The 23,047-nt window shown below is 43.4% G+C and overlaps 1 protein-coding gene across 1 annotated transcript; it reads left to right on the top strand.

Moving 5' to 3' along the window:
- Positions 1-4,633: 4,633 nt before the first annotated feature.
- RBP4 (retinol binding protein 4, plasma) lies at positions 4,634-20,254 on the top strand. Its single transcript, XM_006880354.1, has 5 exons — positions 4,634-4,744; positions 4,833-4,969; positions 5,141-5,247; positions 19,662-19,874; positions 20,217-20,254. The coding sequence occupies exons 1-5, from the start codon at positions 4,634-4,636 to the stop codon at positions 20,252-20,254; spliced, it is 606 nt and encodes a 201-aa protein (XP_006880416.1).
- The last annotated feature ends 2,793 nt before the right edge of the window (positions 20,255-23,047 follow it).

Below are 23,047 nucleotides of genomic sequence, written 5' to 3'. Positions count from 1 at the left end.
TGAAGATAAAGTGGTTTCAGTGTCCTTGGTGTGTTTTTTTCCCTCTCTCTCTCTCTTGGTCTCTTTGTTGGGAAGCAGAAATAAATGTCAGTTTGTGTAAAATTAAGCTGATTGGAAATGTTTAAACAACAACACGACAATAGCTTTGAAGGTACAGACATAAAATTCAGGTACCAAGTCTTCTTTCAATTGTATTAAAATGAGGAGGGTTTTTCCCCTCCAACCTCTCCTAGAAATTAACAACTTGCTTGCTGCTCTATTAATTGAAGTGACATCAACTTTCTATTATAAGTAGCATCTTAAGCCAATGAAAGTCTAGTTTTCATTCATATTAAATCAATCACCAGTGGAACCCAGGCTATTGGAGAATCCATCATCTTTTAATATTTGGCTTCCAAATGTACTTCAGATGTAGACATCACTCAGAAGATGGGGGGAAAGAGAAAGCCTGGGATATTCAATTAATATTTTTTTTTAATGAATGTTGTCTGGAAGTGACAAATAGTACTTCTGTCCACACTCCATTGGGCAGAACTTAGGCACTTAAACCTGCAAAGGGATGGGCATGTGGCTGTCACTGTCAGGACAGCACCTTCCCAACAGAAGTTATACAACTATGCAAGCAGTGGAGGCCAGTCTGTGCCAAGAAATTTGGAGGACACCTGCCTGGCTGACTGACTGGAAGACAGACATCCACATTTGTTGTCATTCCCCAGAAGGTGATTCAACAGAACACGGAAAGTACCAAACAATATCACTAATACCACATGCAACATACAAGCAAAATATTGCCGCTGATCATCCAGGACCATCTAAAACAGTACGTAGAGAACTGCCAGAAATTAAAACAGAGTTTAGAGGAAGTCATGACACCAGGGCTTTCATTGCTGACATCAGATGAATCCAGGCTGAAACCTAAATACCAGAAAACTGTCTGTTTGGGTTTTATTGACTATGCAAAGGCACTTGGCTCTATGGGCCATAACAAATTATGGATAATAATGAGAAAAGCTGGAGTCTCAGAACACTAGATTATGCTTGTGTGAAATCTATACCTAGACCAAAAGGCTATTGTGAGAACAGAGCAAGGGAACACCACATAGTTTAAAATTAAGAAAGATGTGCATCAGGGTTGTATCCTTTTTTTATATTTAGTCAATCTGTATGCTGAGCAAATTATTTAAGAAGCTTGGCTCTATGAAGAGGAATATGGCATCAGGATCAGAGGAAGATTCATTAACAACCTACATTAAGCAGATAACACAACCCTGACTGCTGAAAGTGAGGAGAACATGAAGAGCTTGACGCAGAACAGAGAATAAAACCTTCAATATGGATTACATCTCAATGTCAAGAAAACAAAAGTTCTCACCACTGGACTGACAGGCAACATCATGATAGATGGAGAAAGCATTGAAACTCTCAATAACTTCATCTTTCTTACTTGGTTCCACAATCCAAGGACAGGGCTCATAGGGTTGCTACGCATCATAAGGGACTTAATGGCACCTAATAACAACAACGATGGAAAGAGACGCACTTTTTGATGCAAAGACAGCTAGCCACCTCTGGCACAACTGCTTCATGCTGTTGTTGCTGTTAAGTGCTGTTGAGCTGACTAAGACTCATAGCCACCTTATGAATAAAAGATCTGAAGCTTGTCCTATCCTGTGCCATCCTCACATTTCTGAAACACTTGAGCCCATTGCAGCAGTCACTGTGTCGATCCACCTGGTAGGGGTCTTCCTCTCTTTTGCTGACCTTCCACCTTCCCAAGCATGATGTCCCTCTCCAAAAAGAAAACCTCTCTTAGCAATATGCCCAAAATATGTGAAATTAAATTTTACCATCTTTGTCTCCAAGGGATATTCTGGTTGTACCTTCTCCAAAACTTTTCTGTTTGTTCTTTTGTTTCTGTTTTGTTCTTTTTATGATACAGGAATCAACAAAAATATATAATATATATTATTATATATAATTATACATAATATAATATAATTTCACACCAAAGTGAAAAATGTCAGTCGACCTGTATCCACCTATTTGTAATCATGAAGAAATCTGAAAGAGAATGCCAAAATAAACTGTTTTTCTTTGCTAGTATCTAGAACACCAATGTCCATGACTCATCATTAAGTGAGAGAGAGAGAGAGATGTGGTTAAGCCAACTTTTAAATACCTAACAAAGAAATGAAGATGTATTGAACAAAAACCATCATAAAAGGGGACCTATTTGAATCAATGTCCTACATTGATTAATTCAGCATATGGTATGTGCAAGGACCACCAGAATTTTCTCTTGGGTAAATGATTGGGAGAGCCAAGGGAATCAAGAAATCTCTTCTGCCAGTAATAGCTGTCCAAAGGCAATTAGGCTGAGCCAGGGCCTCTCATCACTGGTGATATCGAAGCAAAAGCTGGACGATGAATCATCTGCAGTGTACAAAATAATGGATAGGTAATAGTGAAGTCCTTTCCCATGCAAAGAGGACAGTTATCTATCACATGTATGACCTCACTCCTGGCCCCCATGGAATAGATACTTAGAGCAGACCTACTTAGATTATGTGGGATGTTACATAAATCTAATCTCACCAGAATGTCTCCAGTTCATTTTTTACCTGGGACAGGAAGGAGTTAAGTTCATCTTTGATGATACTCCAGAGATAGTAGAGATTCAAATTGTTGTGTACTGTTGAGTCAGAACCAATCCTTCAATAAACTTCCGGAGAGTTTTCATAGGCAGTAAATCGCATAGGAGGAGATCATCCACTTTTTTTTTCCTTTTTTTTTTTTTCTCCAACAGAGCAGCTAGCTGGTGAATTTAAACTGTGTACCTTCGATTTCAGCGCAATTCCTTCTTAGGAGATTCAAGTAGGGAGGGGGAAAAGAGGGGAAGGTGGGAAAAGAAAGCAGAAAAAAAAAATAGCAGCTAGCCCAAAAAAGGTACAGAAACAGTTAAGTGAAGCAACAGGTTTTGTTTGGTTTTTTCCAAAAGGCTCAGAAATAACCCCAATATCCTGCAAAGGATTGAGTCTCAGGACCAATCAACTTTTTATTCCTGTCTGGCCACCACCTTTCTCTTCCCACACCTCCTGTATTTCAGATCTGCCTGAATTGGAAATGGCCCAAGTTCATCTCTGTTCTTTTCAATTTTAAATCCCTAGGTCTTGACTGCTGACCAAAATGTTAATAGTTTGAGCCCACCAGAGTTACCTCAGAGGAAGGGCCCCAGGATATATTTCTAAAAACCCAACCCTTGGGGTTTTCCCTATGAAACACGGTTCCAATCCGATATACCACGCGGCTGCCACAAGTTGGCCATGGTTGGATTAATTTGCTTTCCAAGTTGAACCACGGAAACACAACTGACACTGTATGGAAGGAATCTTAAGGAAAGCTCTTTCTTTGCCTCTTTCTTATTCTCATTCTCAAAACCTGCATCTTCTGCCTGCTTTGATCAGGCTCACTGAACTCTAACTTTGAATGGAAAGAGAAATGTGTATGTGGGCCAGTAAATTGGGGCACTGCTTACACAAAACACTGTTCCCCAACTATTCACAGTGTTCTGACTTAATTGACCTTGGATGTTTTAGAATTCTATTAACCCCCCAATACCTTTGTCCAAACCTTAGCCAACTTCCCTTGACTGTTGGAAAACAAAATTCCAACAGGGCTTTGAAATAAAATTGCATCATAAACAATTGGGAGGGGTGTTTCAAAGTGGTTGGAGGGAAGTGTCTCAGGGTAAGGAGGTGACCACTGAGTCTGCTGAAATATTTCCTGTGCTGACCAGGGCTGTGTTTCTGGAGAATATTTAACAGGGAGGGTTTTAACATTTCTAAAGATGTTGAAACGAAAAAACAAATATTGACCCGCAGAACACCACAAGCCTCCTGAAAGAAGAAAAACATACATCATTTATATAATGATAAAAAAAGGCCACTTGGCAGAAATAGCCCCAAACTGCATAATTCACCCTCAGAAGTTGCAAAGTCCAATTTGGCACCACCAGGGCGGCGGAGATTAATGCCAGGGCAGTACTGTAGGTTCCCTCTAGCTTCGTGCGTCTGCGATCTTCGTGCCAGACCAACCCGAGGCTCCAGCAGGAGTGACTGAAGCCCGAGGCCAAGCCTGGCCGCCACAGCTACTGGCCACTGGCGCAAGTGCCCATAACTGAGCCAGGGCTTGGCCCCGCCACTCGCCGCTGGTGAGTTATGGCCCCGCCGAGGCCACCCTGCGCGCGGCTCCCCCAGGCACTGGAGGTGAGACCCGCCCGGGACCCCGCCCCGTACCCGGGCGGCGGGGAGTCAGGGCGCATTATGCAAGTGCTGGCAGGCGCGTCGCGCCCCCTCCCCTGGCCTCCGCCGTCGGTCTTTCACCCCGCGCGTTACGAAAGCGCCCACCCCCCGGAGCTATAAAGCGTGCGCACAGCGCGGGCGGCGCGCTGGCCTCTCCTCGCTCCACGCGCGCGTACACGCCGCCCGCTCTCCGCGCGTCTCCTGGTGGTGAGCACCGACCGCGCGGGGCCTCGGGGCTGGGGGGGGGGGGGACGGGGAAGGCCGCGGGCCGGGCCGGGGGGGCTGCGGGGCTCACGGCCGCGCATTTTCCGCAGGGCGGTCTCCTGGGCAGGATGGAGTGGATGTGGGCACTCGTGCTGCTGGCGGCTCTGGGCAGCGGTCGGGCGGATCGCGACTGCATCGTGAGCAACTTCCGAGTGAAGGAGAACTTCGACAAGGCGCGCGTAGGTCTCTGGTCCAGTGGCTCCTGACGCCCCCCAGCCCTGATCCGCTCGTCTGGTCACCAAAACCTTCCTCTTCTCTCTTGCGCAGTTCGCCGGCACTTGGTACGCCATGGCTAAGAAGGACCCTGAGGGCCTCTTTCTTCAGGACAACATCATCGCTGAGTTCTCCGTGGACGAGAATGGGCAGATGAGCGCCACTGCCAAGGGCCGGGTCCGCCTTTTGAAGTCAGTAACCTTGGGGAGACTCCTGGCTCCTGATTGAGCTCCAGATCCTGGCTTGGGAAGAAGGGAGGGAGGAAGGGTCAAGGATTAGAAAGGGGGGTGGGGGGTGTTAGTAGGGGGAGTGTGAGATGTGAGGAACCTGTACCTGGCTTAGGACCGCCTTGACTTTTGCAGCAACTGGGACGTGTGCGCAGACATGGTGGGCACCTTTACAGACACCGAGGACCCTGCCAAGTTCAAGATGAAGTACTGGGGCGTAGCATCCTTCCTCCAGAAAGGAAGTGAGTAGTCAAATCAGTGACACTGTGTGTGGGTGGGGGGGAGCAAGCCTGGCCAAACCCCGGAGTTGCTTTTCCTGGGGGGCACCCTGGGGAAGAATTGCCTGCACATGTAAGTAAGGGGCAGGAGCTCTTAAAACCCACTCTGGTAAAAGGAATGGGATTAGCAGGTAGCTAAGCTAGAGTGAGCTCAAAAAGGTGGCTCAAGTCCAAAAGAATGTTTAGGGTTCTTAGTTCGCTGCCTTTAAAATAGTTTCCCTCCCTAGCGTTGTGCCAGACTCTCTCTCCTGTTCCCTAAGACTAACCCACATCGCTGCATAAACAGGTTTGCAGTTGGTACATCTCTTTGGACCGAAGGCTGGCAACTCCCATCCAGGCATGTAGAGAGCATTGTACGTGGGGACGGCCACTGCTGCTCAGAGTCCAGCTACGTGGCAGTGACCTTTCCCCTTTCTCCAAAACCCTACAGCTCAGAGGGAGGGGAGGCTGAGAGGACACTCTGAAGAGAATCCTAAAATTTAACCTACTCACAAAAAACACAGCTTCTTTCAATGTCTTTTCCCCATTTCTCCAAAGTTTTATAATCGCTGTCTACTTGGTAGCTAGAGAGTAATGCAGGCCAGGGGAGACAGACATATCGTGGAATCGCTAAGATAGAGCGCTGATTCAGTGAAGGAGGTTTTCTATACAGATACAGCAAACCGAGGCCAGGAAAAGGCAGTGATTTGCCCAAGGTCATGCACAAACGTTTGAGAGCCAATGTCGAAAGTTAGAGGCCTGAAAAGCCAGGCCAGGCCGGAACAGCAGAGAAGGAACTGTTGACGTGTTCAGACCTTCAGCACAGTCCTGCCTGAACTGTCCTTTGCAGTATAATCCAGAGAGCCTCTCAAGTGTCCTTTGCTCTGACCCATTACTACACATGGCACACACTCAACAATTTCCTTTACACATAGATATATGTGAAATCAAATTGTGTATCTGTCTTTTCAGTGTTGATTTACATTGCACAATTAGTGTCTTTACTCCAAGATGCTGTACTTTTATCCTTAGAAGTAATAACTGTTATTTCAGATTATTCAAACTTCTTAAAACTGTTTGGGTAAAAGAAATACTTCCCCCCCCAAGATAATTGAATGGAAAAAATTAACACTAGAGTACTGAATTTCTGAAAGAATTAATAATGTGGGGTTCTAGGATAATGTGGCAGGTGTTTCCTGACGGACTTTGACAATACCCCCTTTGGGGGTAAGGTGGGGAGGACCGAGAAAGGAGGTTGAGTTAGCCCCTTTCTTCCTCCTCTCTCCCTCACCAAAACAGATGCACTCTGCTTTTTACCTCCTGTGTACTGGGATTCTAGCAAGGATTTGATTTTAGGGCAAAACCTACTCAAACACTTGTTGCAAGTATTAAGTGAAATAGCCATGATATGGAGGGCTCTAGGATAAATTCCTTCTTTGGTTACTTTTTAGAAAATAAATTTGGCAGTGTTATTGGACTTTCAAATCCTAACTTAACCTCTGTCTGTGTGATCTTGGGGTCTGTGTGCCTTAGCCTCTCTATGCCTCAATTTCCTCAAAGATCGGAGCCTCATGGCTTTGTGCTATAAAGATGAAATGCATTAACATGCAAAATGCACTTTGAACATTGTGTGAAGCATAAGTCATCTGTAAGAATTTAATATTATTGATGTTAGGTTACTTCCCCTGTCATGAATTAATAGCTTCCTATTCTGAACTGGGGTTGGGAGAATCCAGGGAGACCATCATGTTCATTTACCTCCGAGAAGTGACTAGCTTATTAGCCAATTAGCAGTACGTAGTCCCTGGGTGGTGCACACAGTTAAGGTGTGTGGCCGAGAACTGAAATATTGATGGTTCCAGGACACCCACAGGTCCCTCAGAAGAAAGTTGCTCCACTTCTGAAAAACCAGCTATTGAAAATCCTGTGGAGCACTGTGCTTCCCTGACACAGGGTTTCCAAGAGTCAGAATAGATTCACTGGTTTGGTTTCTTGGCTTTTAGTGAGTGACAGCTCATTGGCCAGGGGATTTAAAAGGTCATGAACTAGACTTGTGTTTTCCGAGTATCCCACAAACGATATGACTTTGTGAGTCAACCTTCCTGTGTTTAAATGTTGTTTTTAAGACTTTTATAAAGTCCACTTGGAGTTATTTGTGCAAATTTATTTCTGCTTTGACTTCAGTCTTGGACATCAATCTGGTCAGGAAGATTGGAAGGTCATTCAAGTGGCCCACGTCTTCTCAGTCTCTCCTTTTCCACATCAGTCTGCAACTCACCACATGGCTATGTTTAAAAATACACTTATGCAGGGAAAATAGTTCAGGACCAAATACTCGTATTCTATTTCTTTTTAATAATACATTATTGAGTGGTGAAAGTGGACATAGCAAGTTAAACTCCCATGTAAAAAATCTCTGTACATATTGTTAACTGACTTTAGTTGGCATTTATTACACGTGTGCAAACATTCTCTATTTTCTGTCTGCTCTATTTCCAGTACTCTCGTTTCCCTGACCCCTTTGCTTTTGAGAAATTGTTGACCTTATGCTTTGATACAGATGATTTTTAAGTAAAGCACTGATCTTACAGGTACTACTTGTTTATTCTCTGTGCCACACTACTATTTCACTAAAAGATGCTCTTAGGGCATAGGCTTGGTCTTGGATTCAATGATAATCCCAGGGAGTCCTCTGTTCTCCACCGTTGCATTTATTTGGCCTGTTTTATTTTCCACTCACGACCCTGGTCTGAATGGTCAGTAATGGTGGAAAGGTACCATCCTCTTCTTCTGGTCTCAGGATAGATAAGTGTATTGCTTGTGTGGACATCGTTCTTCTTTGAGCTTTGGTTACCTTATTGTTTTGCTTCTAGCAAGTAGAGACCCCTAGTTTTATCTTAAATGACTACTTGCAAGTTTTTAAGACCCTCAGATGCTATTCACCAGGATGCAGATCATGATTTTTAGGAACTGTTAATACTGGTTGACTTAGTTATCCCACGAGACTATGGTCCTAAGCTTTCAAATACAGAAAACCAGCTTTGAAGGTTAGTTGCTTATGTCATTGTTTCTATAGATGTGTTCAGGGAGCTCTGGTCGCTTGGTGTTAAGGAGTTGCACTGCCAACCTAAAGGTGCATGGTTTGAATCCACCAGCTGCTCTTCAGGAAAGAGATGAACAGTCTCCTCCCATGAGATTTAAAGCTTCTGAAAACCCAGTGAAGTGTCAGCTATAAGTCCACCACTCCCCGGATCTGACTCTACAATACATATCAACAACAATGGTTCATTGTATGTGTGTATCGTAATATGCCCTAGTTTGTAGATGAGCAGTTAGGTTGTTTACATTTATTTCCTGTTGTGAATAAAACAGCAATAAACAAAGGTTTATTATATACCTAAGGGAAGAAGTGATACCTCATAGGGCAGTTCCATTTCTACTGTTTTGAGAAAGTGCCCTCCTGTTTTCCATAGTGGTGGTACCATTTTGTTGTCCTACCAGCAATGGCTAAGAGCACCAATCTCCCCACATGCTTGCTAACATTATTATGTAGGTTTTGTTTAGTTGATTTTCGTTTTTCTTTTATCAGTACTATTCTTAGCCAAAGTAAGATGGTATCTCATTACAGTGTTGAGTTGTACATCTCTACCATGGACTGCCTAGAGAACAAGCAGGTCTGTCCTGGAAAGGGTAAAGCCAGATTGTTCCTTGGAGGCAAGGATTTTGACTCTTCATCTCACATACGTTGGGCATGTTGCCAGGAGGGACCAGTCCTTGGAGAAGGACATCACGTTTGGAAGGGTGGAAGGTCAGCACAGGGAAGGAGGACTCTGGATGAGATGGATTGACACAGTGACTGTAACAATGGAGGCAGGTGTGTTGGAGACAGTAAGATTGGCTCAGGACAAGGCAGAGTTTAGGGCCAATGTTTATGGAGTCACTATGAGTCGTAGTCAACACAACAGCACATAACAACAAGGGCTGATTAGAGATAATACAGTCTCTGGGGAGCTCTGGTGGCCTAGCGATATGAAGTTGTGCTACAATCCCATAGGCAGGCAGTTCAAATCCACCAACTGATCCAAGGGGAAAGTCTGGGTAATCTCCTCTTGTGTGATTAAATAGCCTCTGAAAATCTGCTGGAGAGTCAGCTGTGAGTCGGATCCAGCCCAAGGGCACATAACAACAGCAGTGGTTGCGAACATCATTTCGTATGTTTATTGGCTTCTTGGCTTCACTTTTTTGGTAAAGGCTCTGTTTATTTCCTTTGCCTGTTCTGTGATTGGGGTGTCTGTTGTTGTTGTTGGGTCATTGCAATGTTCTATATATTTTAGAAATTAGACACTTAGATAAATTGTTTCTGAAGATTCCCTCCCAGTTTAAATATTATCTATTTACTCTTCTAATGAAATCTTTTGATGAACAGAGTTTTATATGAAGTCCTATTTTGTCATCTTTTATTCATGCATTTATTGTTATCTTGTTTCTAGAAAAGATTAACTCCCATACTCTTCCTACAGAAATGTTATTGTTTTAGGTTGACATGTAGGCCTTCTATCCATTTTTAGTTAGTTTTGTGTATGGTGTGAAGTATGGGCGCTGTTTAATTTTCTGCTGGTGGATATCCAGTTTTGCCAGCTTTATTTATTAAAGAAGTGGTTTCTACCCTACTGAACGGCCTCTGGCACTTACTGAAAATCATTAGTCTGTAGGGTTTAGTTCTGAATTCTCAATTGTACCAGTCTATGTTTCTATCATTACCCGGCTATTTTGACTACAGTGACTGTATTTGACATTGCTGTTTTGACTACAGTGACTGTTTCGACACTGGGGATGTAAGGCTGCCTGCATTATTCAGTTTGTTTGTTTGTTCCGGTTGGGTTTGGTTTTGTTTTTGCTATTGCTTTGACTATTCAGGATTTCTTTCCTTTCTATACACAGTTGCTCAGTAGTGTCAGCAGAAGATGTTGGGATTTGAACAAGATTGCATCATACCTGTAGATCACTTTAGGTAGAATCAATGTTTTCACTATATGAAAATCTTCCACTCCGTGCAGACAGGAAGTCTTTACATTTTGGGGTAGGAGAGGGCATAGGTCTTATTTAGTCTCTTGTAGTAGTGTTGTTGGGTTTTTTTAATTATTTTTTTTTGTAGTAGTAGTGTTTTGTAGTTTTCATTGTATACATCTCCTGTGCCCATGGTTCAATTAATTCCTAGGTATCTTTTTTATTTGGAAGGCTATTATAAATCCAAGTTGATGGTACACAACAATAACAGTTGTAAATAATATTGTTATTTTCTTGATTAATAATAATAATATTGTTTTCTTGATTTCTTTTTTTGGAGTAGTTTTTCTTAGGGAACAGGAACTCTACTTATTTTTATAAATTAAATGTGTACATGTCTCAATTTTCCTGTTAGTTTCTGCAATTTTCATATGGAATACTTCATTCATTGCCCTAGAGTGGGAACTGACTGTCACACAGCTGACCCTCTACTGGGTTTTCAGATGCTATAAGTCACTTGAGAGGATACTGCCCATTTTTCTCCTGAGAAGCTATGGGTGGATTTGAACATCCAACAGTACTGCCTCTGGGTTAGCAGCACAAGCCCCTATGGATTAAGCCACCAGGACTCCCTTGTGGAATATGTAAGATCTTTTCATTTGTAAATAGAAATGAATTTCCTTCTTCTGTTACAATTTAGGTGCCTCTCACTTCTTTTTCTTGCCTTATTACCCTGGCTAGGATCTCTTGTTATTATTGTGCCTTCGAGTTGACCCATTGTGACCCTATGATCAATGCCTCTGAACCTTGTCCTTTCCTGAGCCAACCTCACTGTCTCTGACACCCCTGACCCAATTGGGGTCACTGTGTCAGTCTATCTCATCTAGGGCCCTCCTCTTCTGCACTGACCCTATACCCTTCCAAGCGTGATGTCCTTCTCCAAGTATGTGAGATGGACCTTCAAAATCCTTGCCTCCAGGGAACAAACTGGTTTCACTCCCTCCAGGACAGACCTATTTGTTCTCTTGTAGAATATTGAATAAGAATGGTGATAATAGTCATCTTTGTTTTGTTCCTTTCGTCAAAGGGAAGACTCTCAGTCTTTCTCCACTGAGTATTATATTCGCTATTGTTTTTTGCATTTAAGGCCTTAGTCCTCCTAAACAAGAGATGGACAATAGCATGAGAAACCAGTAGCAGTGTGTAGTGCAAGGCATCACAGAAGTGACTGGTGATCATATTGAGAGGTGGCTGGGGAAGGGAGGGTTTGACCAGGTAGCCAATTGTGCAAGGAATGGGGAGGTAGCAGGGAAAGGGTAGAGACAAGTCACATGTGCTCGGGGTGGGTGGGCAGTGAATGTATTGGTTATTTCTGTAAGGGAAGTGTCTTTCACCTGCTAGGTAAAAATACTTGCCTGTCAGATGCTCTTCTAACAGTGAACATCCAAATTAAGACAGACTAGGAAGAAGGATTTGCCATCCACTTCTGAAATATAACTGGCCTTTGAAAACCTATGTACAGCAGAGCACACTTAGAGTAAACTAACAGATATGGCAACTGAAGTTGAGCCCTCAAATTTGGAAACACAAAGGAGAAACAGTTGTAAGAAGAAATTAACAATTGGTACCTGAAATGTGAGAAGCATGAATGTAGGAAAACTGGACATTGTAAAGAAAGAAACAGAACACAAAAAGATGGATTGGCATCGGACATTTTGAGTCCCACAGTCATATAATCTATTATGCTGGAAATGAAAAGGTGAGGAAAAATGGGGTGGCTTTCATAGTTTAAAAGGCCATTTCTGGTTCCATCTTGAAATACAGCACTGTGAGTGACAGGATAATATCCATACACATACAAGGAAGACCTGTTAATACCACTATCGTTCAAATTTATGTGCCTACAACCAGAGCCAAAAAGGAGGAAATAGATGATTTTTTATTAACTTTTGTAATCAAGATGCTTTAATAATAATGGGTAACTGGAATGCAAAAGTTGGGAATCAGGAAGAAGGATCAACTGCTCATAGAAGGATCAGTAGTCAGAAAATACGGACTTAGTGACAGAAATGAGGCTGGACATAGAATGATAGAATTCTGAGCTCATAGAATTCTGTACAGTCAGTGATTTACTGCTCATGTGCAAGTTCAAATTCAAACTAAAGAAGGTTAAATAATATCCACAGGAATAAAAATTTGACCCTGAGTCTATCTCCTATGAATTTAAAAACCAACTCAGGCATAGGTTTGAGGCCATGAACACTAATGAACGAAGACCAGATAAGCTATGGGAAGATATCAAGAATATCGTTCATGAAGAATGCAAAAAGTCATTACTAAGAAGGAAGAAGAAAAGAGCAAAATAGATGTCAGAAGAGACTCTGAATATTGTACTAAAGTGGTGAGAAGCCAAAGCAAAGGGAAGAAATCAAGAAGTTATGGAGCTGATCAGAAGATTTTAAAGGGCTGCTCAGTAAAACAAGACAAAATATAATGAACTGTGCAAGGAGCTGGAGTCAGAAAATCAAAAGGGCCAAACTTGCTCAGCGTTACTTAAGCTAAAAGAACGAAAGAATAAATTCAAGCCACAAATTGCAATGCTTAAGGATGCCATGGACAGAATGTTGAATTATTTCAAGAAGCATTAAAAGCAGATGGAAGGAGTATACAGAGTCATTGTACCAATAAGAATTGGCTGATACAGAGGAATTTCAAGAGGCAACATATGAGCAAGAGGCAATGGTGATGAAGGAGGAATTGCAGGCTGCTCTGAAGGACTTGGCAAAAAATAAAGCCCCAGGAATTGATGGGTTACCAATTGCCGTATTTCAGCAAACAGATGCTGCCCTGCATGTGCTCACCAAGTTGTGCTAAGAAATCTGGAGGACAACTACATGGCCAACTGACTGGAAGAGATCCATATTTATTCCCATTCCAGAAAAAGTGACCTGACAGAGTATAGAAATTATCAAACAGTAACACTAATATCACACACTAGCAAAATCCACCTGAAGATTATCCAGAAAAGACTTGAACAGTACGTTGACAGAGAACTGCCAGAAATACAGGCTGGGTTTAGAACAGGTCGTGCACTAGAGATATCATTGCCGATGGATCTTGGCAAAAAAAGAGAGTACCAAACGAATGTCTATTTGTGTTTCATTGACTATGCAAAGGCATTTGACTGTGTGGATCATAACAAATTGTGGCTAACCTTGAGGAAATATGGGGATCTCAGAACACTTGATTATGCTTATCTGAAACCTATGCTTGGACCAAGAAGCAGTCTTCAGAACAGAGCAAGGTTCAAAATCAGGAAAGGAGTGCGTCAAGGATGCATTCTGTACTCAAACCTTTTAATCTGTGTGCAGAACAGATCATTTGGGAAACAGGGCTTTATAAGGAGGAGCGTGGCATCACAATTGGAGGAAGATTCATTAATAACCTATGATATATAGATGATACAACCTTGCTTGCTGAAACTGAAGAAGCACTTGCTGCAAAAGATCAAGGACTGTAGTCTTCAATATGGATTAAAATTCATCATCCAGAAGACAATGATTCTCACCACTGGGCCCATTGGCAGCACAATATTAGATGGAGAAGAGATTGAGGTGGTTAGCAATTATAGCTTGCTCGGATCCACAATCAAAACTCTCATTTTAAATTTTGCATTCTGATTTTTGCAGGAATATTTCTTGATTGGCTGCCCTGGTGAGACAGTAGCCAACCACCTGTCTGCCAGTCAGAAGGTTCGGGCCTGTCCCTACCAGTCACTCTGAGGGACCAAGATGTAGTGGCCTGTCTCCTCAAAGTCTCACAGCCCAGGGAGCCACCAGGAACAGCTAGCTTTTCTCCTCCTCCCCACAGGGCGATTCTGAGTCAGGAAGGACCAATCAGCAGTGAGATTGATATCTTCTCCTGAAAACCACTGTTGTTGTTGTTGTTATGTGCCGTCAAGTTGCCTGCAACTCATAGTGACCCTATGTACAGCAACTCTGAAGCCTGTCCTGCCCTGAGCCAGCCTCACTGACTCCAATACACCTACCCCCATTGCCCTAGTTAATCCATCTCATCCAGGATCTTCCTCTCTGGAACTGTCTCTCCACCCTTCCAAGCATGATGTCCTTCTCCAAGGATTGGTCCCTCCTGGCCACATGCCCAAAGTGTGTGAGAAATCTTAGCCTCCAAGGAGAAATTTGGTTCCACCCTCTCCAAGATAGACCTTTTTGTTTTCTTGACTGTCATGGTATGTTCAAGGCTCTTCTCCAGCACCACACCTCAAAGGCATCAATTCTCCTTCTGTCATCCTTAGTCACTGTCCAGCTCTTTGATGCATAGCAAGTAATTACAAAAACCACTAGAGAACATTTTTATTATTATAGATTTTCAGTTCTGATATATGAGTTATGAATGTTTGATCTCTGGAATTCAATATACATATGTGGGTCCTGGGAGTTAGCTGACCCAAGTGGTAAGTAAGGCTCAACTTTGCTCTTGTGAAAGTGGGGGGCTCGCTTATGTTTTTTGTTCATAGGCACCCCTGCACAGGCTTTCTTTGAGCCAGTTCTTTCCTTGTGTTGCTGATCTGTTTGGAATATGCCCTTCTCCCTGTTTCCCTTGAAGTTCCCTCCCGCCCTAGCGTCCATCAGTCTTGGGCCTCTGCACTGTTGTAGTGCCGTGGTCTCCCTTTGCACCTTTGGCTTGTGAATCTCCACTTCCTTAAAAAAGTGACTTGAGTTTCCTCAGATTAGCTCTCTTTGTGTTCTCTTTTGGGGGCATTCCGCAGCCCTATTGCAAAACTACTTTGATAAGTATTATGATATTAGCAGATAGGTTCTCCCAGTCCAGTTTCTGTACCATCCTATTCTTCCTCTCCCTCACTTCTGTACTCATTCCAACTCTCTAATGTATAAGCTGCCATCCAGAGTTCGGAAATCTCAGTCTGGTTGGGTTTTTTTTTTTTGTTTTTGGTGTTTTGTTTTTTTTTTAATTATTATTCATCTTTCAATGGGTTAGTTGCTGGGGGAATGTCTTGTTTACCTAGTGTGCCCCTAACAGAGATACCACACCTGAGAGGTTTTAGCAAACAGACGTTTATTCTTTCACATTGTAGGAGGCTGGAAGCATAGAAGTATAAACTCAAGGTGTTGGCTATAAGGAAAAGCTTTCTGTCATTTCTGGAGCAGGGCACTTGGCTACTTCAGCATCTGTATGACCAGTGTTCCCTGGAGAGCTTATGTTTTGGCCATCCCTTGTGTCAAGAAGTTTCCCAGCAGGAACCAGAGTCTATAAATATAGGCTCTTTTCCTGACCTTCTTTCTTAGTGTGGTCTCCCTGCTTCTGCTCAGTTCTCCCTCATCTTTCAAAAAAGGGGGATGCAGGCCACACCCCAGGAAAACTCCCCCTTATATCAGCTCAGGGCTATGGTGAGATTAAGGATGTTCCGCTCAAACCTTAATCCTCTCACAATTGATTGGCTGGTCATCTCTCTGATCTCATTGTAGGGATGTCTACATCACTACATAACTGCCTCTAGCCCTGCCTCATTACCATCACAGAAATGAAGACTTATGACACATAGGATAATCATATTACACTGAATATCAGCCTAGCCAAGTAGGCATGTAGATGGAGAGACGCAGTCCAATTCATGACAAAGAATAAATGAGAGCATTCATTCACTTCATCTTGCTCTACTCTACTGCATTTATTTTTAAGTTACTAAAAACTAAATATAAGAAATCTCTACAGGTGAATGTTAAATTTCAGTGTTAACAGTTTCTGATGTAAGGAGCTCTGGTGGAACTAGTGGCAAGAAGCTGTGCATGCAGTTAGGTCCCCCAGCTGCGCCATGGGAGAAGGATGGGCAATCTCCTCCTGTGTAATTACTGCTTCTGAAAACCCACCAGAGGGTCCGCTGTGGGTCGGTTCCAATTCTATGGTACAGAGCAACAGCAAAAGGTTCTGATGTAGCTTTCTATTCTAGTCCTGGGAAAGCTTCTATAAGCCTCCTCCTTTCCTAATTTGGCTAGCAGCCAGCAGAACAACACAAGGGGTTAAGGACTGAGCTATCAGGTGATCGTAGCTGAATACAGATTTCACTGTCAACTAGGCTTTCTGATCAATTTCCTTAGCTGTGAAATTAGGATAAACAGTGACTGTTTCATATGATTGTTGGGTGGACTTAATTAAGATAATGCATTCAGATGCTTAGTATAATGAGCAATCTATATATGTATATTAGCTATGATCATCGTTGTTTGGGGCCCTCCTAGAATTCTAGGACCCAAAGATATTCCATTTTTTCCACCTCCAAGATACAGGTTTCTGATGAAGGATCTCTGCCCTGCGTGGCTAAGTATTTCCCAAAGTCAAGGCTCTTGGATTATCTACATCTTTGTCCCCTACAGAGCTTTTCAAGAATGTAGAGTTCTGGATCCAAACTCTGACTTAACTGAGGAGATGAGACCCTATAGTCTTCAGTGACAGTATGTTGCTTGAGTGAGTCGTCTGCACAAAGAAGTGGGAAAACCACTGGTCTGTGTAATTCAACTCGAAGACCTCTTTTTCTGGATCACTTAGATTTTAAGAACTCAGACTCCATTCACATTAACTAGGGCCTGTTGGATTGTTTTGAAGATTAGTCCAAAGTTGATTCAAATCCACTGGATGGCTGGCTCAGCTGAACCATTAGACCTGAGAACCACACCTCATCTGGTCTCTACATTTAGACAGCTGGGGGACGTGTCTGGGTGGGAAACAGCACGTTCCAGGCCCACAGCAGTGAGCCATGGTTCTTCAGCTGAACCAGGTCACTAGAGATAGCTTCCTCTTCCTAAATGTTTTCTTTGAAGTTTGGGCTGTCAATTAGAATCCTTGAACTAGTGTGAGTGCCATGAAGACATACCTACATTGTCTCGTATGATGGAGGAGTCAGGGCCCTCAGTCATATGGCCCAGCCTTCAGCGTCCCAACTCTACTTCCTGAAATTACTTGTTGGTAAATGTTCAGGGGTATCAGGTTCTGTAGATGGACACTGTTCTCCTGCTAGAAGTGAAGAGGTTAGAGAACCTAACTCATCCTAGCATTTAATATTTCTCAGATAAACATTTATCATTTATAATATTTGTTGCAAACACTCTTAGAAGAGTCTGTTGAAAGATTGTTGCAACCTAAGTTCATCTTTGATCCATTTAGCTATAAGGAGCCTGGAGATAAGCCAAACCTGCTCAGGCCTTCTTTTGAAGTCAAGAACACTAGTCAATTTTTCTAAAGCCAGGCACTTAAAATTATTCATTTCCTACATCAGAGTTTACATTCTGGCAACAATTTAGGGGGAAAAAAGACATGCAGTTTTAGATTTGCTTCTAGCTGCCTGGATCATGAATTGGAACAGTGTTTCAAAGAGAGGGTTTCGTGTCTGTGTGGCAGGCTCCTGGGGCGCCTGGGCCTGGCACAGTGATCCTCCAAACCAGGGAAGAAATGACTTTATTCCACAATGATGGGGGTTCCACCCAGATGCCCAGGAGCCAATGAGGAGCTGGTGGTCAGGGCCAGGCCCAGCGGGCGTCCCCTGGCTTCTGTTCCTGGCTGGTCTGCTGAGTAACTAACTGTGTGGTGACTGCTGAGTAGTCATATATCCTTCCAGAGCCCTTCCCCTCACACGCTCACCCTGGGAAAGCCTGGGGTACAGGCATGTCTCATTCTTCATCTTCCTACTAGATGTATACAGAGAGCAACAGAGAAGGCTCCACCACCCCTCCTATGGAGGCCCTACTTGCTCCAGCAACTCTTCCAGGGGGGCAAACTCTCTCCCAGGGCCTCTCAGAGAAGCAGTCTTTAGAGCAAGCATTGAAGAGCCCCCCCCCCCCCACATACTCCCTAACTCTGAGATCCAGGCACCTCTGCCTCTCTCCAGCTTGGAACATACCACAAAGGCAGGCAGCATCTTTGCTTGCAGGATGTTGGTGTGGAATGAGGCACAATCGCTTCTTGTTTCTTGTGCCTTGCTCCACCAACTCCAGCCTACTTAATGCCTGGAGGCAATGCAGAGTTCAGGTTAAGTCTGTGGGCTCTGGAGTCAGACACCCTGCACTCAATTCAGTTCTGCCTCGGTCTTCTTGATCCTTTGTAAGGTATCTTGTTTCCCTCTGCCTCTGTTTTCTTATCTGTAAAACAGTAGTGAGCACATTTGATGTGAGAAATAAATGAGAAAATAGGACAAGTATCTACACAGTGACTGGAAAATATTGAAGAAAAAAAAATCCATACCCAGTGCTGTTTGGTGACTTAATTCTGACTCATCATGACCCTCCATCAGATTTCCAAGGCTGCAGATATTTATAGGAAAAGACAGCCAGTCTTTCCCCTATGGAACAGCTGATGGATTCAAATCCCTGACCTTTCTGTAAGCAATCCAGCATATAACATGCTACTATACCATCAGGGTTCTTTGGTGCATAAGTAGGTGCTCAGAAAGTCTTAGGCATGGTTACATTCCATAAGGAATGTTGGATTAAATAGAAAGGTGGTATTTTAACCCAAAGTGGGACATTTGGATAAACCATCGCATTATTGTTTCTCTCTGATAAATCTCTCGCAGACATTCTTATTAATATTCTTTTCCATCTGGCCTCTGTCACTCGCTTTTATTGCCTTCACTTATACTTGTTCCTCATGGCTTATGGCTCACCCTTGGAGAATAAATAGAATCGAAACTATCCAAGAGTTCAGGAGAGGGGTGAGGAGTACAAGCTTGAGGACACAATATCTGAAGGATGGAATATTGAAGGCTGGAATATCACATGATATTCCAAAGCAAAAATGACTACTTTTGCCAGCACAGAGAAGTGAGTGGAGTAATGGGTGGGCATTTGGATGGAGTGAGCAGAGCATCTGAGTGTGACCTCCAGTGGGTTGAGAAGCAGGGTGAGTGTTGTCTCTGAGGATGAGTGAGAGGTGGCCACTAACTGATCCAGATCATTGCTAACAATAGGTCCTGAAGATGAGTAGTAAGTTGGTGGCCCTCAGACCCTACCTGTGAAATACATAGATACTCCTGGATGATAGATGGCCAAGATGGCCGGAGAAAGACACACACTGCCGTTTTAATGGATCCATATTCTCTTGATTCTGTGGAAAGATGTGATCTCATTATCACTATAGTGAAAGAGAATCATTGACAACGTGAATGAGACCTTTCCTTTCAATAAAGGAAATCCTGAAAGCTATCCTCTTTCATTTTCCCAGTTTTGCAAAAGCTGTCCAAATTCTCTGTAGCTCCAAGCTTTCAGTGAAATGAAACCAGTTTCAGGGGGTTCCTCATGCCTGGTAGCAAGTTCCCCGGGCCATCAGAGCCTTCTTGAACACTGTGACTCCCTGGCTTGCAGATGATGACCACTGGATCATCGACACAGACTACGACACGTACGCTGTGCAGTACTCCTGCCGCCTGCTGAACCTCGATGGCACCTGTGCTGACAGCTACTCCTTCGTGTTTGCCCGGAACCCCTACGGGCTGCCCCAAGATATACAGAGAATCGTGAGGCAGCGGCAGGAGGAGCTGTGTCTGAGCAGACAGTACAGGATGATCGTTCACAACGGTGAGTGGGTGCAGGCGTGCCCCACCAGCTGGTGAGCGCTGTTTACCCTGAGACCCGTGGCGTGTGAGGGCATCATGATACTCGTTACCTACATAGTAATGGAGCGCGGGTGGCCTGGTGACGAGAAGCTATTCTGCAATTCCACGGCACATGATTCAAATCCACCGGTTTCTCAGGGGGTTGGGGAACAGATGGGCAATCTTCCATGTGAATAACTGTCTCTTGAAAACCTGCTGGAGGATCAGCTATGGGTTAGTTCTGACTCGACCATAAACAAAACAGTGACATTAAACCCTGAGCCTGTGGTCCAGCTCCTAACAGCTTTCCTCTCCTGTATTTCAGGTTACTGTGATAAAAACGCAGAGAGATACATTTTGTAGCCACATCATGGATACAGCGTTCCAGTTGAAAACGTCTGGCCCGCTCTCATGCCATCGTCAACTGTATTTATCTTAGAAGCTTAGTTGGCCCTCGCTCTCCTCACTCACCTTCCCTCAGTCAACATACAACCTTCGGGATACATGAGACTAGATGTGTAGAGGAGTGAATCTGTTTGCAGTTAAATGCATATCTCTTTTGAATGGAGGTTTGTTGGGGTTTTGTTTGTTTTTGTTTTGTTTTTGTTTTTGTTTTTTTTGAGGAATGATGTGAGGCCTTGGATTCCAGACTTTGATTTATTAAAATGGAGTCACACATTTCCTATGACTTGAGTTTTATTTGCGTATTCTTTGTTGAGGGAAGAGGTTCCTTCAGACGACCAAACAGGGATATATACCCAAGAAGGACGTCCTTTCCTCTCAGCTGTCAGGACCTGTTCTGGTATCTAATCCCCTTTATTAATGACTGTGGCTTCCCCAACTTCCTGAAAAAGGATTTTCCCCATTAATTCAGGAAGGCCTTAACCACTAGCCTGGCCAAGGTACTGAGGCCAAAAAGGAAGTGGATACAAGCCAGCCCAGTGGGCCAGAGGCCTGAGCCTCAGTGAGCTCAGGCAACTGGGTTTATAGAAAGAAAGGTGGAAACTGACACACGGGGTTCAGGGCAGAGTCTCGGGAATATCCACTCCAGCACTCACCCCCAGCCCTCATAGTCTCTGGCACTTAATTCACACCTTTATATTTTTGGTGAATGGTGATGGTGGAGGGGCTTCCAGCTCCCTGGGGGAAATCAAAGCTGGATCCCTGAAAGCTATTTCTGAAGGAAAGGTGAGAGTCCCCTCTCTCCCTGAAGCATGCAGGGAAGAGCTTGAGTAAGGATAGAAATAGCCCAGGTGGGGCTGGATACCATCTCACACACGATTTGCAGCACCTGTGAACATTAATAGGTCTATAAGTAGTATAAATGGTTTACAAACCCTTGGGGCATAGTGTGCTATGTGTTGGTCTACTAACCAGAAGGTTAGTGGTTTGAACTGCCAGCCTCTCCTTGGAAGAAAGGTGGAGCTTTGCAGACCCACAGGACGGTCTCCACAAGTCGGAGTGAACTCAAGATAGAAGGTCTTACAAATCTGAAAGCTGGCAATTTGAACCAGCCCTCAGTGGTGCTGTGAAAGAAAGGTCAAGCAATCTGCTTTCACAAATGTTATATATAGCCAAGAAGACACCACGTCTGTGACACATAAGGTCATGAGTCAGAATTTATTTAACACCCTCGGGGTTGGATTTTTCCCTTATATACAAACACTAGTATATAACCACATACAAAGTTACTTGCCTCACTTTCTCAGAAGTTCCCAGAAGCCTCAGTTTCTCATCCTGAGAAGGAAGCAAGGCTTTGGCATTAGAAAGTCTTGGGTCCAAGTCAAATAAACATATCCAAACAAAACAACCAGAACGGAAATAATGAGTGTTGACACAGTATGAAAAATGTAGCTGATGTCACTGACAATTTGTGTAGAGATTGTTAAATGGGAGTCTAATCTGCTGTGTAAACTTTCACTAAAAAGAAACACAATAAAACATTAGTTTAAAAGTAATAAATAAAATCTCTCCAGCACACATATATATTGGCTCCATATTAGCTGTGGGATTTGGAGTGGTTGCCTGGATTCTCTCAGCCTCACTCTTGTCTTCTGAGATATGAGGAGGCAGCGTGAGGTTGCAGGGAGAATTCAGTGAGGCTGTGGGAGCGGTGCCAGCACTGGACACCCCAGGTTGACACTCAAGGGACTCCTTCCTGTGTGTGCAGAAACCCAGAACTATGGAGTGTGGGCTCAGTCAATAGTTCGCTTTGCTATTGGCTGCGCAGACCTCTTCCGCCAGTTTCCTCTGCCAGCAACGGCCCTTCTCCAGATTTACACTGGTAGATCTGTCTTGTTCAAGGTCACTTCAGATCCAATGTCACTCCTCAGAAAGGTCATTCAAACTCCCTCCCTTGATCAGAATTGCCATCAACCACAGCATTCTCCTCCATATTCTTCATGGAGTTTATTAAATAGAGAAGTTGCATTACTTACTGACTTGTATCAGGGAGGCTGCCTCCAACTAGATTGTAAGCTCCGAGAGGACAAAGGGCTGTGACTGTCCAGTCCATCATTGTATTTCCAACTCTACAAGTCGTGTCTGATCACAACGGGGGTCTCCTAAGCATCTGGTAGATGAATTAATGAAGGAATTCGCTCACTCTCACAGGCTTTTAGGAGGATCCAATCTTCTCTGATTTCATAAACCTCCTTCTTCTATAGGAGTCCATGGCACATTTTTATAATTGAAAAAGAAAACATAATTACCTTTCACTTTTCCTTTGAAAAATCTTCAAACACTCTTAACATTCATTAATAATCTTGAGGCTTTACAAGTTCAGGGAGGGGGTCTAGAGTGGCCTTGGAGCTCTGGTGGCCTAGTGGATAAGGAGCTGTGCTGCTAATGCAGAGGCAAGCAGTTCAAATCCACCAGCTGCTCTGAGGTAGAAAGATGGGCAATCTCCTCTTGTGTGATTTACAGCCTCTGAAAACTTTCTAGAAAGTCAGCAATGAATCGATTCTGATTCAATGGCATGTATTAACAATTATGTGACCCTTCAAATAAATCATTTGGAACCTAGTTCAGTCAGTTAAAAATCTTCATTTAAAAAAAAATCTTCATTTTAGAGGGAGGGAGGAAATTATGCAACAATGAATTAATTTGTTTTTAAGTGAAGGAGGCAGGGAGGAGGGAGGAAAATGTGCAACAATG

This window comes from Elephantulus edwardii, unplaced genomic scaffold, assembly GCF_000299155.1.
Source record: "Elephantulus edwardii isolate Elephantulus edwardi_28Jun2011 unplaced genomic scaffold, EleEdw1.0 scaffold00007, whole genome shotgun sequence".
In the NCBI taxonomy this organism is placed as follows: Eukaryota; Metazoa; Chordata; class Mammalia; order Macroscelidea; family Macroscelididae; genus Elephantulus; species Elephantulus edwardii.
This window is presented reverse-complemented; position numbering and strand designations above follow the sequence as displayed.